The sequence below is a fragment of the Aquila chrysaetos genome, chromosome 6 (assembly GCF_900496995.4).
Source record: "Aquila chrysaetos chrysaetos chromosome 6, bAquChr1.4, whole genome shotgun sequence".
NCBI lineage: Eukaryota > Metazoa > Chordata > Aves > Accipitriformes > Accipitridae > Aquila > Aquila chrysaetos.
Genome location: NC_044009.1, coordinates 41,515,579 through 41,532,762, shown reverse-complemented (window position 1 = coordinate 41,532,762; position 17,184 = coordinate 41,515,579). Strand labels below are relative to the sequence as shown.

Genomic DNA, 17,184 nt, shown 5'->3' with positions numbered 1-17,184 from the left:
TGGTCACTGTCTCTGTGAAGCACCTTTGCTTTACAAGTTGGCCTGACCTCTTACAAAGCTAATTTTGTCCCTAAGTCTAAAGTTCTTTTGATTTCTGCTTTAACATCATGTAAGTCCTATTTCAGCTTTGTTCTAGAGATGAAAAAAGGTCAAGAAAAATTAGTTTCTCTGTTGTTTTTGCTCTTAAAATCTTTGCTGGAGCTGCCAGCTAAGTTTTTAAGGTGGAATCCATGCTTCCCAGCCACATTGCCATTAAGAAAGTCATAGAACTCATCAGCCCCTCTACTGTCTTATTTTTGGAGGTAATGAAAAGTTAAAAGGATGTAAAGTCTATTCCACTTTTCTTTGCATATTTACAATATGTTAATAATTGCAGCTAATGTTCTCAAAGTTAGAATTATTATTTCTAATGGTTCTTGATTTGAAGCATTATGGTATAGCAGTCAGCTTGTCATGGCTTTGACAAACACATTATCATTCTATTTAAGGAATCAGTTTTAATCTTCAAAGAAAAGGGCTTAGTTAATTTAGAAGTCAAGCAGAGAGATGGCAGTCATATGAGCTTTTAGCACAATAGATATTCATAAAATATCCCCCATAAAATAGTAAGCCTTGGGGACAGATGCAGTAATATAACATTCCCTCTTTTTTTCCTCTTGCACATGTCTACTCCCACTGAGGATGGTCATTAAAAGTAAGTGCTTGTAAATTCAGAGCCACCTGACCTGCCATAAAAAATATGGGTTTTTAAGAATCTCATGTAGAAAAGAAGAAAGAGCAGGACTGTTCTTTGGTAAGTACTAGTGCCTTTAAGGGAGCTGAATCAGCTAAGTTTGGCTTAATATTCCTGAAGTCAGAGAGAACTGTCTTAGTCTCAGAGCAATTATTAAATGCTATTACCTTTACATTTGCAATCTGATGGCAGAATAATGCAGCCTCCTGGGGGAAGGGGAAAAACTCCAGTATCAGGGATATTTAAAACAAGACTGAATAAAAATTGCATGAGGTCCTATATGCAGCAGTCCATTAGTACTGCACTGCGATAAGACCTATCTCATGCCTTATGTTCCTTTCTAGAGAAAAGGAATTTTGGCCTTAACAAGGGCTACTTCATCATCATGATTATGGAGCTATTCTTGAACTCCTCTGAACTCCTATCTGTCTGATTCTTGTAGTCATCACCATGTTTGCCATTTTCATCCCTGCTGACAATTCCCAGCCTTTTCTTCATAGCACCCTAGAAAGCCATCGGCACTGCTTCAGTCTGCTGGGCACAAATCCATAAGCACTCAAGAGGGGATTTATATACTTAACTCCAGGAACTGGTTCTTTCTCTTCCTATCCCCTTACTCCCCCTCTCCTCATTTTTATCAGCTATTTTTTCTGGGCATTCAGATTTTTGTATATGCGTGTGCAGAAATGCCAACCTTGACATATCTTTGTGCAGCTCAAAACCTGCTCTACACCCGAGCAGGCTGGGTACAGCCCCAGCCCAGCTACCCAGCCTCCAGCGGCAAGCACAGACAGGTGAGATCAGGGATGCTGCAGAATGGCTTTATAGACACGCTTGCAGCAGCAGGCCCTGTTATTTCACTTTCCTGCTTGAGCTTGGAAATTTGTCTACTAGATCATGAGCGTGTTAGTCCTTTAGGAATGAAAGCAAATCCTTGTAGACCATATTTCTGCAGGATTGATTGTGCTTAGTGTTTATCCTGAGTGTAACATAGACCATTGCAATTCATGCGAGCAGCCTTATGCTGAGCCAAAGGGCTTTAATTGGAGCAAAGCATCTGAGTCCTAAAGAAACTAAACTATTTGCCAGCTGTGGAGAAGAAAAAAGACCCATGTGTCATTAGTGCCCAAGCCTCATGCAAGGGGAAGGAAAAATTTAAGTGCAGATTTTTCAATGGACCGAGCATGCCCACAAAGTAGGAGGAGGTGAAAACACATTAACCAAAACCCAGGGGGAAATTTCCCTCCCAACCCAAAATAGGGCAAGCAGCATGACCCCGTGCATGCGATCATCTCCTCTACTTAAAAGGTTTCTTGGTATGTGATTGAGACATGGACGCTTTAGTGGATAGGGAATAAAATCTCTGGTCACAGCCAGATCCGAGAGATATATTTGCTCTGTATCCTGGCAAAGTCTTCCAGTGCAAATAAGAAAGATCTTCTGTAATAAATGACCAGTTTTTAAGAAGCCGTGTTTGAGGGTTTTTCCTAAAATAATCCTGCAGACCTTTCTCCATAACAATTCCATTTTTGGCAGTTCTGCTTGAAGAATCTTTCATATGAAATGGGAACATTTGAAGTGAATCATTTAATTTGCTTAACTTAAAGAGAATCCTACTACATTTAATTTTAAGCTGATTCTCTCTAATTAAAGTTCAAGTCACTCTTAAATATTTAGCCCCATTAAATGAAGATCCAGGAAAGAAAATGTAATAATCTTTTCCTTTTTTGCTTTACCTGAAATATGCCTTTTTTGAGTTTTTTATTTTGAAACACCAATTTAATCTGAGCTACCAGCATGCATAATTTCCTGGGTTTCAAGCACAATTTAGTATTTTAAATTTAATCAATTTAAATTGATCAGTTAATTCTGTATTATTTTGGAAACTTTCCTTATAACAGTTTTGCCAGGGCGGGAGAGGCAGGGGAGAACCAAATTCCGTGTTGATCAAGTGATCACCCATATAAATGACCAGTTAAATATGCAGCCTGCATATTTTTCCGTGCTTGAAATGTTAGGGAATTTTTTGAGGATATGCTTGCTGAGGTGTTTTGGTAATTTGACCTGGTTGGCCTGTATCCCTAAACTTGTGCACCTAGAAGGCAGGAGTATGAGATCTGTGTTTAGTTTCAGGATTTCAAGCAGGATGAATTGGTTACGCAGCTGTCCATATCAGACCATTTTAGGGGAGTCTGTCACTGCAGTCAGTCATCCAGTTCCCATGTGGCTAAGAGAACTTAGCCACAAGTGAACTTGAAAATGTGAACTTGATGTCTATCTAATAAGCAAGTACTGGCTGTTTTCTCATTCGTTCCCTCCCCTTATTTCTTGGCTGGTAGCTATTCATGTTCAGCTGATTTTCGAGTTTTGTTCAGCCTAACTGACTATGACACTAGACAAATTAGTGGGCATTTTGTCTCCATGATTAATCAGTGAGCTTTCAGTTTTGGCACTGTGTTGTAGCATTGCTTAGAGGATAAATAAATAAATCAATCAGATATTTCTGACAAATGTAAAATGATTAAGCAAAGGGGAAAAAAAAAAGCCACACAACAAAAAGTTGAATGATTGCGTCATCACTCTTTAATGTGAAATCAAAAAGTACATGGTTTTTTTGGCTTGGATGACTGGACATGTTAACTTCAAATCAACATTACTATTTCCTTCTTCCCACTGGATCGGCTGGTGGTTGTTACATGGGACTGAGAGACTTCCTTTATCTGAATTTCGGATGGGTTAAGTTGGAGTTGCAGTTTCTATTTAGTGTGGGTTTAGTCTGAAACAGAGTTTGTAAAAATGGAAATTGCTCTCTCAGTGAATCACAGCCCTAGCTGTTGACCCAAGTGACAAAACCCCCTTTTTCCCTCTTGCAAAGCTGATGCTGTTCAGGGAGACTGTGTTGGCTTTACTTCTGCCTCTCGCTGTATCGTCATATTGCTAACTAGTTGTGAGGGCAAAATCTGCTCGTTTAGTATCTGGTCAACGTTCTTGTTTCTCATGGTGTTCAACAAGGCGGCTGTGGGAAGACTTTTGCCTAAAGATTTTTAGGTTTTTGCAGCCAGGACGGATCTCAGTTTGCTGCCCTCAGCCTGGTAGCGGCTGCAGGTCCAGCAGCTGGAATATCCTCACGTGCTCTGAGCAGTTTTGGCCTGAGGTCTCTGGGAGGAAAACAAAAGGAATTCTTCCTATCTCCCAGCTACATTTGTTTCATGTTTTGGAACACAGTGTACAAACTCTGTGCCTGAGTATTTGACCCTACTTGTCAAACATAAAATTTTTCTTGACTTCGGTTAAATTTAAGCCAGAGGGCAGATTTTGTCTCAGCCCATGCAAAATGGCCATTTTGATGCAATTTGGTCTATTAGGTATGTTAATGCTAAACATAAAATTATGCCTCCATACATATTTTAATTTGAGGCCTTCTAGCCACTTAAACTATGGATGACCCACAAATGCATACACTTACCCAGTTCAGGTGGCCCTGAAGGAATTGTGAACATTTTGGCTATTATAAATATTATAAATAATTCCTGAAATCTTATTCAAGAAAGCATGTTTTGGTGTGCATGCAGTGAAGGGAGAAGGAAGGGGACCCCTTGAGGTTCCTCCTGAAGAGACGAAAACCAAAATGCATCTGCTCCCTTAGCCAATCCCCAACATAAAGAGGTGCAACCTTGTTGAATACAATAGTTGACCTATGTTATCATTCTGAGTTTTGTTTCAAGTAAAATACATCCTCAGTTATAATATCAGCACAATTTCCATTGTATCATTTGTAATGGTGACTGCAAAAAGGAAGACACCTGAAATAAAGTGTGCCACCAGTCAGCTGAAGCATTTGCCTTATCTTCACTTCCATAAATTTATATCTGAAGGCATGTGTTTTTCTAAAACTGCTCTGTCTGGCTGATGACACAGCAGCACAAACCACTGCTGTGGGTAGGTAAGGCTATCCATCCACACCTAACAAATGAAGGCCCTGAAAACTCCTCTGTGAAATGCCGTTCTCAGGATACTTTGTGTTCTCAAGGTCAGCCTGTTTCCTAACCCTTGTGTCCTTTTCCTTTCTTTCAGGGTTTTGAGGACCCCAAGGACAAGTAAGCAAATTTTCTTCTGTCATACACTGTTATGTTTACACATTTGGAATTTTTTTTCTTATATTAAAAAAAGACAAAAATTAATGCCCAGCAGCCAAGAATAATGCCTGGACTCCCCAGAGGTTTTTCTTGGAGGGACAGCCAGTCGAAGGCACAGTATTGACTGATGTGCATTCAGAACTGCCACTGCCCTCAAAACATGTATTTGTTTGTGTGGTTCTAACTTGCTTTTGTAATTAAAATGCTTTTGCCCCCAATATTCTTCACTATTTGCTGCTTTGAAAATATCCCAAGAACAAAATCTTCCTGTAAAGTATGTCTAAGTATTGAACATCTCCGATAAGAAAAATTTATGTATGTATTGAAATATATGTATAGTTTCTGAGTTTATTTGTATATATTTTATGTTACCCATTATTACCTATTATTTATTTCTATATATAAAAGTGAACTCAGAAATGACAGCTTATTTAAAAAAGTAAATTCGAGCTTTCATGTTCTAAAATACAGCCACATGAAAGCAGTATTTTCGGTTTTTTCATATAGAACTTAAAAAAAAATCACAATTTAACAAGAGTGGTATTTTGAAAAATTGCTTTTGGAGGAAAAAAACCCAACTGTGTTCACTTTTTAGCTTCTACAGCTGGACATAACAAAAACATTTCCTGTATTGAAGATGTTTGGAATAATTTCACATTCAGTCCTACTGAATGGCATTAATTGTAAGCTTGGTCAGAGCAAGATAGGTGCCAGTAGAGAAGACTGATGCCTAAAATATGTTGCTGTTGCTCCTTATCATGTTTCTCAGGCTGCTGGTCAGGACTAAGCGGACCTCTGTGAGCTGGGACAGCTAAATGCTTTTGTGGGCCCTAACCATCCGGCTTTGGGAAAATTCGTATTATGGTGGTTGAGCATTGAGAGCAACTCCCTAAAAGTTAAGGGAAGTGATAAGTTTGAACATGGCAATATCAAGAATCATTTTCTCCTTCACTTGCCCTTCACTGCATAACATTTAGCTCTGTGCACTCTTGGATGTTTTGCTGGTGCTACAGGGTGTCTAGAGGGAGTTCACCAGGGTTTCTTTTTGCATCCATGGCTGCTGGGAACACAGCTGATGTTAGATATACTTTGGACAGAAAAGAGCTAACAGATTACAACTAAGTAATTCTTAAGAATACAGAAATTTTAAGTAACCCTCATGAAATATCATCTCTCCTCATAGTTTGTGCAAGAAAACGTAAATTCAGCTGCCTCAGTGTTGGTCCACAACAGAGTCACCCAGCTGTCGAGGAACGGCATCTCCCCTGTTACTCCAAGGACCATAATGTCCCTCCTCCGCCCTATAGTTTGAAAAGGTTACTTGAGCTGTTACAGCCGATAGCTAAGAGCTGTGCATTTACAGTGCTGATTCAGTGTGATGCCATCTTATTATACAGATTGCAGGATTTTTGCATTTCTGCTCAGCACCAAAAGAAGCTACTACGTGCCTCAGATTCTCTTGCTCCAGAAATCTGTTTAACTCAAGACCAAAGATTTGGCCAAAAAAAATCCCTAGCAGAAAATGTTCATGATGATATTGGTTAAAATCAGATACCTAAACCATGTCAAGCACTGAACCCAGTGCCTTCACATGCAGAAACGCTGAGCATCAATACTTTTCTGTTACAGTGAAGGAAGATGTAGGCACCACACATGTCTGAAAACAGGACCTGACACTTACGTGCCTAAATGCAGATTTAGTTATTGAATCTAGGCATGAAGCATTTAAAATTATGGCATACATGTAGTTTTGGCAGTGGTCACACTCTTGATTTGCAGAAAGTAATTAAATCAGCAGAACATTTCTGGATTACTCTGAAGCCAGCATCTCCGAGTTAATTGCTAGCTTTCACATTTGCAAGCACAGTGCAAAAGTTGCTCCAAGCTCTGTTCGTGCTGTTCCTGTCCCTTGCAACAATTTTCTGTTGGCTGCATTTGGAGAAATCTCAGCAGTGCTTTTAAGAGGTGTTTCTGGAAGTTTCGTGGTGGCCCAAAATCCGTGGTTTTCCCCCACCACACACACTATCAATGTATCAATAAGTATTTCCTCATATGAATGTCATTAGCCTATGGTAGTACCTCAGCTCTGACTTACAGGCACTGCCTCCAGGGCACTCCTTAGCACAGGGAAATTTTGTGTTTTGATTTAAAATTATATTTATGCAAATGTACCCAAACTTGCTCTACAGTGATTTAGTTTGGGTACAACTGGCTGCAAAAGTCATTCCAGCAGCTAGGTATACACAAGGTGACTAAGCTTCCCTGCAGTCTACGTGAAGGTGGCTGCCTCACTGCAAATATCCCAACAAGGCAATTTAAGACCTGCAGAGATATTTCTACATAATCTGCAACCACAGAAGTTATTATAGTATTAGATATACCCTCAGCAGTATAATGACCTATTACGAAACTGGAGGCAGCCAAGGCCAAAGCCCGAGCAAGCAGTTTCTTCTTCTCTTCACCTCTTCCTGAGTGACGCTTTTAGATCGGAACTTGAAATTTAACTGAGGTTCATCAAGATGCTGAGCTGACTCTTTTGCTTCGGTTCTAGGGGAAACTGTATTGCATCTCTCGTACGTGGTATGAAATGACTAAATGTGAATGACCCAAATGTGTAAATAACTCACAGGATCTTGGAAGACATCCTGTAAATACGAAGCCTAATGATTTCCTTGCTCATTTTTATGAGTCCAGAAGACATTGTGAGGACTGAATGAAAATAAGCAGCATCGTCTTGAATGCTCAAGCAGATGTGCTTCCTCTAAGGAAGCATCTAGAAGTAAATTGAATGTCCTGTCCTTCTAGGGACAAAACCACTTTTAATTTCAAAGTGGAGTATATGAAGTTCAAGGAATTAAATAACTCTAGAGCCCAAAAATAAAAATCTCTTTTCCCCAACCCCACTGAAATATTATGATTGGCTGAAGTAGAGATAAGACCTTGAGACAAACTAGGTTTGCAATTGCCATATGATCACTAAATAGATGCCAATGGTGTGTCGTCATGACCCAGCTGAGGTGTAGACACATTCAACTCGCTGGCTGGGGCGGAGGGAGTTGGAATGGAAGTGAGCAGATGGACCTGATTTATTTTTCTCTTGGCAAGAGGTACATGGTAGAGTTGGGGTACAGAGGGCTTCTTGAAATCTGGTCCAGTTTTGCAGAAAGCTTTTGGAGAGCCTTTCTTTTGGAAAGGGACCTTTAACTTTTAAACCAGAGTCACGTTCTGGTTTGTAAGCTGCTCTGAGCCATCTCCACTCTACAGCACAGTTGCACCTGTAGGGGCCCACTGGCTGCAACACAGTGTTTGTGCATTACACGCTGTTATGCAGTACAAATAAAACCGAGAAAATAAAGCAGTGTAGCTTTTCATCGTGCTTGTCAGACCTCGGGATTTTTTCTCCAGAGTGCCTAAGGTGAAGGTTGCGCATTAGCCGTAAATTGCTGTAACATCATGGGGTTTGCACATAGAGATAGTTACCCACTGGAATATGCCCCAGTGCAAGTGGGGGGCATATTCCAATGGATAACTATTAGCATATCCTGTGGATAACCTTGGCAATCATGCAAGCAGAGCAGAAAAACAGCACTTCAGGATTAGCTTTTAATTTCTGCCTGTAGCTAGTTTTAAGGCAGGCCATTAAAGTGACAGCATCAAGTCATTAAAATCCTGTTAGATTTTAAAAATAACTAGATAGTTTGGGGAGGTGCTTCATGTTTCCTGATCCTCAATGCAAAATGCCTCAGGGCGATTAAGTTTTCAGTGTTATTTTTTACAACAGTTTTTGAAAATCAGCCTCATTTTTCTGAAGCTGTAGCTGAGCATCAGAAACACACTGATACTAAAGATTATAAGCAATTTAGAAGTCTTGTTCCGCATATTTAGAAAACAGAATCTAATTTGTATTTTTTTCTTTTGCTACCTTTTTCTTTTGCAGCCTTTCCTTGAGTTAAGTAAATACCTTGTAAACAGAAAATTTTGTTTGATTAATGCTTTCTACTCATAAATAACTCCATGAAGGGGAGGCAGTGGGGCGTCAGGCCACATTTTTTTCCCCATACGTTCGTTCTGTGCACAATTTTTTCTCAAAAATGGGAAATTGTTCAAGTTTGGAAATTTTCACAGAAGTATTTACAGAAATTATTATTGGGAGGCAAGAAATATGACTGGTTACATAAATAATTTTGCCAGTTCAGGCACTAACAGCTACGACAGCACAGCAGTGCAGGGAAGAATTAAGTCAAAGGACTAGTGGAAGGAGACTTCTGACCTGTTTTAGAGAATGAAGGATGGTAAAGAGGCTGCAAGGCAAGAAAACAGATAGATGTAGTATGGAAAAAGGGCAAGTAAATCAAATCCTTTTGCTGGTGGACTCAGGACTGGCAATGAACTCTAGAGCCGATATCATTTTCCTCTCAGCTCATAATCCGTTTTCCAACTTGAAGCTGTTGTGAGCAAAATGCCATTAACCTCCAGCTTGTTATACAGTGAAATGATAACATATGGTGAAGAGGGGGGGAATTGCCTTGTCCTCTTATGCTCCCTTTTCATGACATCCTCAGGAATACACAGGAAAGTATGAACCCAGAAGATGAAGTGGATGAGTTTCTGGGCCGTGCCATCGATGCCAGAAGTATTGATCGGTTACGCTCTGAGCACGTGCGCAAGTTCCTCTTAACATTCAGGGAGCCTGACTTGGAGAAAAAGGTAATGTCCGAAAATCATTGCAACGTGTCAGTAAGACTTGTTGTGAGTTTTAATTCTCCTGAATAAGGTCAAGGTTTTATATCTATAGGTAAAGCTAGGTTTTAGGTGTTTGAGGTGGGGTTGTGGTCTTAAAAAATTTGTGCTTCTTCATAGAAACCTTAATATACATGTCACTAGAAAGTCGCGGTCATCTGAAGGGAGCACTGGGCAGGAAAACAAAGCCATTTCTGTCAGACACACATGAATATGCAATGATAAGCTGTAAAGGGAATCCAGAATAAGCCAGATTTATTTCTCTGACTTTGAGGCATCCAAACTGAGGTTGCAGTCACCCCTCATCTCCCTCAAATCACTGGAGAAACCCACTTCAGCCTGCTTAAGCTCCAAATCACCTCTGGACGGGCTTTTCCCTGCCCTTTGTGCCCCCCAGGGAGCCCCAGGTACCACTAGGGTTCATTGGGATGCAATTCACACTCTGGTCATTTTTGGGAGCCCATTCTAAGCAACAAGTAGAGTTCTCTATCTCACAAATGTGAGGAAGGGGAGTAAGAGACTGAGGGCTCCCGAGTACCGGATTGCTTTCTGATTTTGTTTCAGCTATCATTGTTGTGAGGCAAAGGTCATTTCAATTTCTCTATATAATAGAGACAACATCGGCTCTAGATGGCTGCAAAGTTAAATTCAGTTAAGTCCAGAGGTAGCCAGATGCTATTATTAAGGGTACTATATAAACTGCTGTTTTTAATTGCCCAAAGAAAGTCAAAGACACCTTTTTTCTTTTTTTTTAACCAAGCACAGATCCTTGGGATACTTGAGTGGTCCTCAGGTTAAACACATTATTCAACAGAAAAAGCTTTGGAAATAAGTTTGCACTAGTTTATCATTTTCTTTCGAAATACTCTTTCAATGACAGGAATTACAACCTATTGCAAAAGCAGACCTTTGCAGGATTTACAGCTATTCAATGAATCAGTGTGGGACTGGATAAAAACTCAAGCATGTAATTTCTCCCAACTCCGTCCCCTCAATTTTATAGCTGAAAACTGCTAGGGAAATTAGCGGTTCACCTGTTCTGAGCACCTTTTATTTTGTGGTTCAAACACTGAGACCGTCTGTACTGAGAACCGTGCTTCAAGCTAGATAAAGCATCTTTGGGAATTGGATGCAGCTCCCATGTGACCAATACGTTGACAAGTAGTTGGAAGGAGAGACTGTGTGAAAACCGCAGCATCCTCGCACTATCATTAGAATGAGCCAAGCCGTCTGCACAAAATACAAGGTTTTCTCATCAGCAACATTCGTGCCTGTTGGAGGAGACTTCCCATGGAAGAAGTTTAGGTCTGATGATGGTGACCTAGAATCCTGGTCCTGGTTAATCCATTTCTGTTCCTCTCAAGCAAGGGGCAAGTGGTGAATCCTCTCTCCACCCAGCTGTGTGGGTTTGTTCCCTGGCCTTTGGGTCTGTTCAAGCCCTTGCAGCTTGCCCAGGGAGAAGGGGAGCTTATAATGTTAGTCGTTTCCTACCAGCACTGCTTTCCAAGGACCTAAATGGAAGCCAAGTAAGAAGTTTTTGTGGAGAGAAGGCAGGCAGCCAAATTTCCTGCTAACATAACCCTGTTTGCATTTTTTGCAGTACTCCAAGCAGGTGGATGACAGGTTCGGAGCCTACGTGGCTTGTGCCTCCCTAGTCTTCCTCTTCATCTGCTTTGTTCAAATCATAATCGTGCCACAGTGAGTACCTTTTCATCCCTTTGCTCCCACCTGCTCCCCTCCTCTATTCTGGCCTACTTTTGTTTGTTTTTTTCTTGAGAATTCAGAGCACCAAGGGGAAGAGAAGAATCCTTAAATAATTCATGCTCAAGTGGTGCGTGATGCTTATTGTTTTCACTCATTTCTAGTGCAGATTAAAACCTCCTCACTGGCACGTGAGGTTTTCTGTTTTCCCAGCGTGATTTATCTTACCATTTACCTCCATCTTAGGAAATTCAGTTCAGCACATTTATAAGCCTGTGGAAAACAAATATCACTAAGTAAGAAGGATTGCCTACTAAGGTATAGTACGCATTCACAACATGAGGCTAAGCTGTCCTCTTATCTGAACGCAGTGGGACAGGGAGGTGAAAAACCCATCACAGCCTTGTTGCTCAGAGCACTGAGGTCTCAGTCTGCTTCACAGATGAGGCATAACCTCTCATGCGTATGTTCTTCTGGACTCAGAACAGCAGTGCAAGAAGAAAGGTAGAGAGGGAGTTGAGCTACACATGCCTAAGCTTTGAGTAGCTCACTCCGGGTTTAAGGGTTGCAGTCATTTCTTTTCCCAGGCAAGACTGGCATAAGCTCCTCAGGGCTGTGGGGCACAGTGCTCTTGGACCACTGCAGTGAAATGCTTTGTCTGAAAGGCACAGTATAACCCACTGGATCTTTTCCAGCAGTGAGCTCTGCAGACATGGTATTTCTCCTCAAAGAGTTCATTAAAAAAATCCCTTAAAATTAAAGCATGTTGCTATTCCCTGTGCTCTAGTTTAGTAGCAATAATACATCATTCACTGAGCAGTGCTGTTTTGGAAATAAATTTGGAGTTAGTCATTTTTAATCTGAAGAACAAGATCAGAGAAGCTCTGCAAATGCTCCAAATTCATCTTCATTACAAGAAAACAAAAAATGGTTTAAAGCGAGCTCCAGTACTATTTTATGCCATTACAACTGCTTTCTACTTCTGTTCACACCACAGATCTTTTCAGAGTAAAGATTGGTTTGTAGTGTTCAGATCAGATATTTGGAAGGTCACAGAAACAATGCACAGTCTGATGTTTGAGGTCATTCACTCTCCCAGGCAAGAGGACATTCACATCTGCTCACAGAAAGATTGAATCAGCAAAATAACATCAGTACAAATGCGCTGTGTAAACAGACAGATCTGCTTTGGGAAACTGGAAGTGAAGCTGAAAGAGGCTCAAAATTGAAACTAGATCAATCCCAGCAATTAATGCATTGTTAATTATGTCCAAAAATGTTCTTGGAGAGTCATTGTTTTAGCGAGGGCTTAGACTTTGGATCTCTGGATATTACTGCTGTGACTTCACACCTGCAGAGGCCCTCTACCAGCCTTTGTGTTGCTCATCAGACTCCCTAAGCAGCCACTAAGCTGTCTCCATAAAACCCAGTTTAACATTTAAATGACAACTTGACAATTTCTGATCTGTGGCAACCATATGGCTGGCTCCTTTGTATTACGCAGGAGCCAATCCCTTATGGCAGCGTGGTGTAAATGTCATGCTGCTCAGTCTCTTTCCACACCGCCCATAAGGGTGGTGGTTGTATTTTTTGGTAAGTTCTGAAGTGTCCTTAGGCAGCCTGGCCTGTCTGAAAGATGATTTGGTTCAAGAGTAAATAAAATTCCATGTTTTAACTGCAGGTTGGAAGGTTCCTTCACCTTTTGGTTTGTTTTTCCTTATATTTCAATTGTATAGATTTGGGCTTTTATTGAAGGTAACAGTTAAGCAGCAACTGAAACCCCACGTGTATACATGTCACGATCAGAGCTTCATGAAAGACACAACATGGAATTTGAATCTGAAACTAGAGTCAAAATGGCAGTGATAATTTATGATGATAAAGAGGAATAGCTTTAATGAATTTTACAAAGGCTCAAACAGTGAATTAGCAAGTACAATTATCTTAGCAGTCATGAGAGAACACAGAGACCAGCTGCCTTTGGTGTGGTTGGCCTCGATGTCATGTTGCAAGAATACTTCCTTTAAATTATGAACAAGGCTAACTCCTGGGAGGGGGCCTAGCCTGTCACACTGAGACCAATCACTGGGAAATTGTTGTTGAATATCTTCGTGATCAAAATAGGTGAAAATGCGTAGTACAAAGTTGGCCCTGGGGTCCTGTTTGCACTTCAAAGTTGGGAGGAGCGGGAACCTCTCAAGCTGGCCGAGCTAAGGCTGTTTTCCCCGACTGTCCTCATGCCATGGTTGCTCCCATCCCGTGCACGAGACAGAGCACGGAGGATGGTGCAGCGCAGACATTCCCTGTGCACGGCAAGGGCAGGTAGCCGTTCCCATTGAGACTATTCCCACTCGGCTGCACTGCAGCCCTCAGCACACTTCCCTTCCCAGGGGTATCCTGCCCACAGCCAGCCGGGGGCCGACCTGCCATAACAAATTGTTCTATCAGCTCCTCTGGCGCATGAAATATTTCTCAGTCCCTCTGCTGTCACCCCGGCAGGAAGGTGATTGCTATAAAAGATGCAGTATTCTCTGCTCTGCAGCCTGCGTGAGTAATTCGAAATAGGACAAAGTATCTGTTGGTATTCAAGGCACCTCGTATCTCCTACTGCTATGCTAACTGGAAAGCCCGTGCAGTGTGTCATAGCTTGTACTAATGTCATGTTCTGGAGAGCAGACCTGCAGCTTTTCTATAGGGTGTGAATTTAAAAAAAAAAATCTCCTTGATTTCAGCTCTACGTTTATGCTGGGTTTTTACCTGACCTGTTTCCTGATCCTGACCACAGTGGTGTTCGTTTCAGTCATTTACTCCTGTGTAAAGGTGAGTACCGTGGTTTCTTTGTAGCGTCCTTTGCCTAAGATAACTGGATCAGCAATCTGTTTCTTCAGCTAACAGAGCATGTTTTGTTAGCCATCCTTTCCACACTATGTGATAAGGGTTACAGAAAAAGCCTTTGATAAGACAGAATGAACTGCAAACAGATGTTAGGGTTGGCATCTCTTTAGCTCAGCGAGAAGTAATCACTCTGTGGATCTGCATGTCTATTAAGTCCCCTGCAGGCACTCTCATATTGATATAAGAAGAACACATTTTGCAATGTGGAATGAAACACTGACCATTCGTTTCCTCCCTGTAAACTTCCCGCAGAGTCGCCTGTGTACTGGCCCCTGCTGCATATGCATGTTTGGGTAGGCAGATAATCAGAAGCAGAATATCATCAAGGAAAAACGTCCTGGGGGGAAGTAAAAGCCATAAACATATAGAAGTTTATCAGCCTTTTTCAGATGAGTGTACAGAGCTTCCAACATTTGGTGGGCTCTTTCTTGTAACTGGTTTTGATCAGCAAAGAAATACATTGTGTGAAATCCAAAAACATTAATTCTTCTTGGCAGTCTGTGATAAACTGGCAGTCAGCGCTTTGGGAAGGGTGATGTGCTCATCTTTTTCACTCAGAGGTATTCCTATTACAATGCTGATGCTAGTTGATTGTATTTGCAGTTTTGGGGATCCTTCCAGTCGAGCAGTGTCTGAACATGGAATATGTTCAGATTCAGGCTCCTTAGCCCAAGCTCAGCTTTGTTCCTCAGAGCCTGTAATAAAATAGCCCAGTAGCATTATGTTTCCTGCAGAAGAAACAGTGGGGTAGTGGATTATGTCAGGCAGATGATTTGCCTCACTTTAATTATCTTCTCTCTGCCATTTTCAACAGTTGAATGTGGGTGCTCTTGACAGACTTGCACCTTTCATGTCTTTTTGATTTTTGAAAGTTAGATGTGGAGAATTAATCTTTGCCTTCTCGTTTAATAAGAGCTACAAACTGTTCCCGGTGAAAGAAGCTTCAGGTTATATTTGAACTTAACAACTCACTCACAGGGCTTCCCTTGGGCTTATGACAATTTTAAAGGGAGCCTAGTTTGTAAGCGCAGCATCCTATTGGTACTGCTTGTTTACCAGCAATGAGAATTACAGGTCAGAAATAGCAGTGCTAATAGGAAAGCTTGGGTCCCTTGAGCTGAGAAATGGTACCCAAAGATGCCTGGTTATACTTGGTGTGTCCATTTCACATGAGGATGCTACTGAGTGTCATTAGTTTGTAAACTGGTATCAGCAGTTAATGTGATTAACAGTTAATTAACAACCAATGTGGAAAGCTTTTGGTCACAGCCACAAACGACTTCAAAACTGAGTGCAGAGCTGTACTGGAGCCTACTTAACGCTGCAGTGGCACGAGGACCAACATCCCAGCGCACTGCCAGCCGAGCCAAGCCACACCAGCACACCAGCTTTACCAGTGCTGTGCAAATATTGGGGCAAGAGCTGTGGCAGACCCAGACCTCTGAAGCATTCGAGGTGTCTGACTTGCAGCCAGACGGATTTCAAGGCGCACAGCTGTTTGTCACCCACTGGCTTTTACAGGCTCAGGTTGCTTCCACATACTGACAGCAGCACTCATTCTTCTGTCATAGTTCAAAGGTTTTGGTTTTGGTTTGGGCTTTTTGGTTTAATATTATTACTGACCTTAATTAAAGATTAATTTAGAAGGCACACAGGATTTTTCAGTCCCTATGGCCCTAGGCAGATGTTCAGTCTTGCTTTCTTTGCCTTGATCTTCCAAATTCCTGTGGAAGAGGTCTGTTCAGTGGTGCCTGCAACTGTTTTTAGGCTGGCTTTGCCTCAGTGCAGAGGCCCTGGAAACACAAGACATCAGAGGGAATTCAGACTAACATCAGAATTTAATGGGATTTTATGATGCTCCTGGTATTTCCAAAAGCGAGTTTTCAGCATGTTGGCCCAGACCCAGAAGGTGCTTGTGTATAACATTCAGTGTGGCCAGTGCCTTCTGTGCACAGATTGCAAATATTGAAAATATTGGGCCTTCTAGCTCCGGTACCTTTTTGATTACCCCTGTTTTAGTGCTCCAAATTAGCCTCTGCTGACAACATCTGATTATGAGATGGCTTGTTTAGGGGATGGGTACTTCTGGCTTGTCAGCTACCTGTCTGGTGGCAGCAGCTCCCAATAGCTGTGGCCTGCTTCTGTCATTAAAGATTTTGGTGTTTCAAGTCAGAGTTTTTTAAGCAATGGGTTTACCCAGCCCTTGGTTAAGGGGTGTTACTTTATTTCTGATCTCCACGATGCTCCAGGAAGCATTTTTACACATATGCACGGGAAGGCACTTTTACAGATCCTTGAGATGAAATTTTAAGACACAGGGGTGTCAGCATTGTTTGTTTTGTTTCACACTGGATGTGGGATAGGAGAGCGTGGGTTCTACATACCAATGGTTCATTCCACACAAAGTTGGAAAGCAGGTGTCCACCCCAGGTTATCAGCATAAGCATAACTTTTGCCTGTTTGCTGTGCTGTTACATGATAAGTGACTCTTTTTTCTTCCTCTTTCCAGCTTTCATGTGAGATTTTCCTTCCCTGTTTTGGCCTCTCCTTCTCTGGCTTTGACAGTGGCCAGCAGGCTCTTTCTGGACAGCTTGATCATTTTTTATTTTCTTTTGCTGTCATTATTATCTTCCACTATAAAATTCTCCACAGACTAGAAGTTGATCCTGGAACTGCCAATGCAGCCAGCTTGGCTTTCCAAGTTTCTTCAGCTGTAATAAACAAGAGAGTTCCAGTTCTTCACTTTGATGCTCCATGAAGACTTGGCCACCGCGAGATGGTGTTCCTTCCCGATAGAGTCTAAGGTCATGGGAACCAGGGTCCCTTTGCAAATACTCCACTGACAGACATCTGTTTTGCTACTAACTTATCAAGTTTGTGTTTCTTCTTAAAATCCTTAACTTCTGGTATCTACACTGCTCTGTGTAATTCAACTTGCATGTTCCTGGGAGCACATATGAGAGAAATTTCAAGTTATCC

The 17,184-nt window shown here is 41.5% G+C and overlaps 1 protein-coding gene across 1 annotated transcript in view; it reads left to right on the top strand.

The window, feature by feature from the left end:
- ADCY5 (adenylate cyclase 5) overlaps positions 1 to 17,184 on the top strand; it is a 222,045-nt gene that overhangs the window by 183,807 nt on the left and 21,054 nt on the right. Inside the window, exons 9-12 of the mRNA XM_030016802.1 lie at positions 4,808 to 4,830; positions 9,432 to 9,576; positions 11,210 to 11,307; positions 14,043 to 14,130. Coding sequence (XP_029872662.1) covers positions 4,808 to 4,830; positions 9,432 to 9,576; positions 11,210 to 11,307; positions 14,043 to 14,130 — 354 coding nt within the window. The remainder of the gene's footprint in view (positions 1 to 4,807; positions 4,831 to 9,431; positions 9,577 to 11,209; positions 11,308 to 14,042; positions 14,131 to 17,184) is intronic.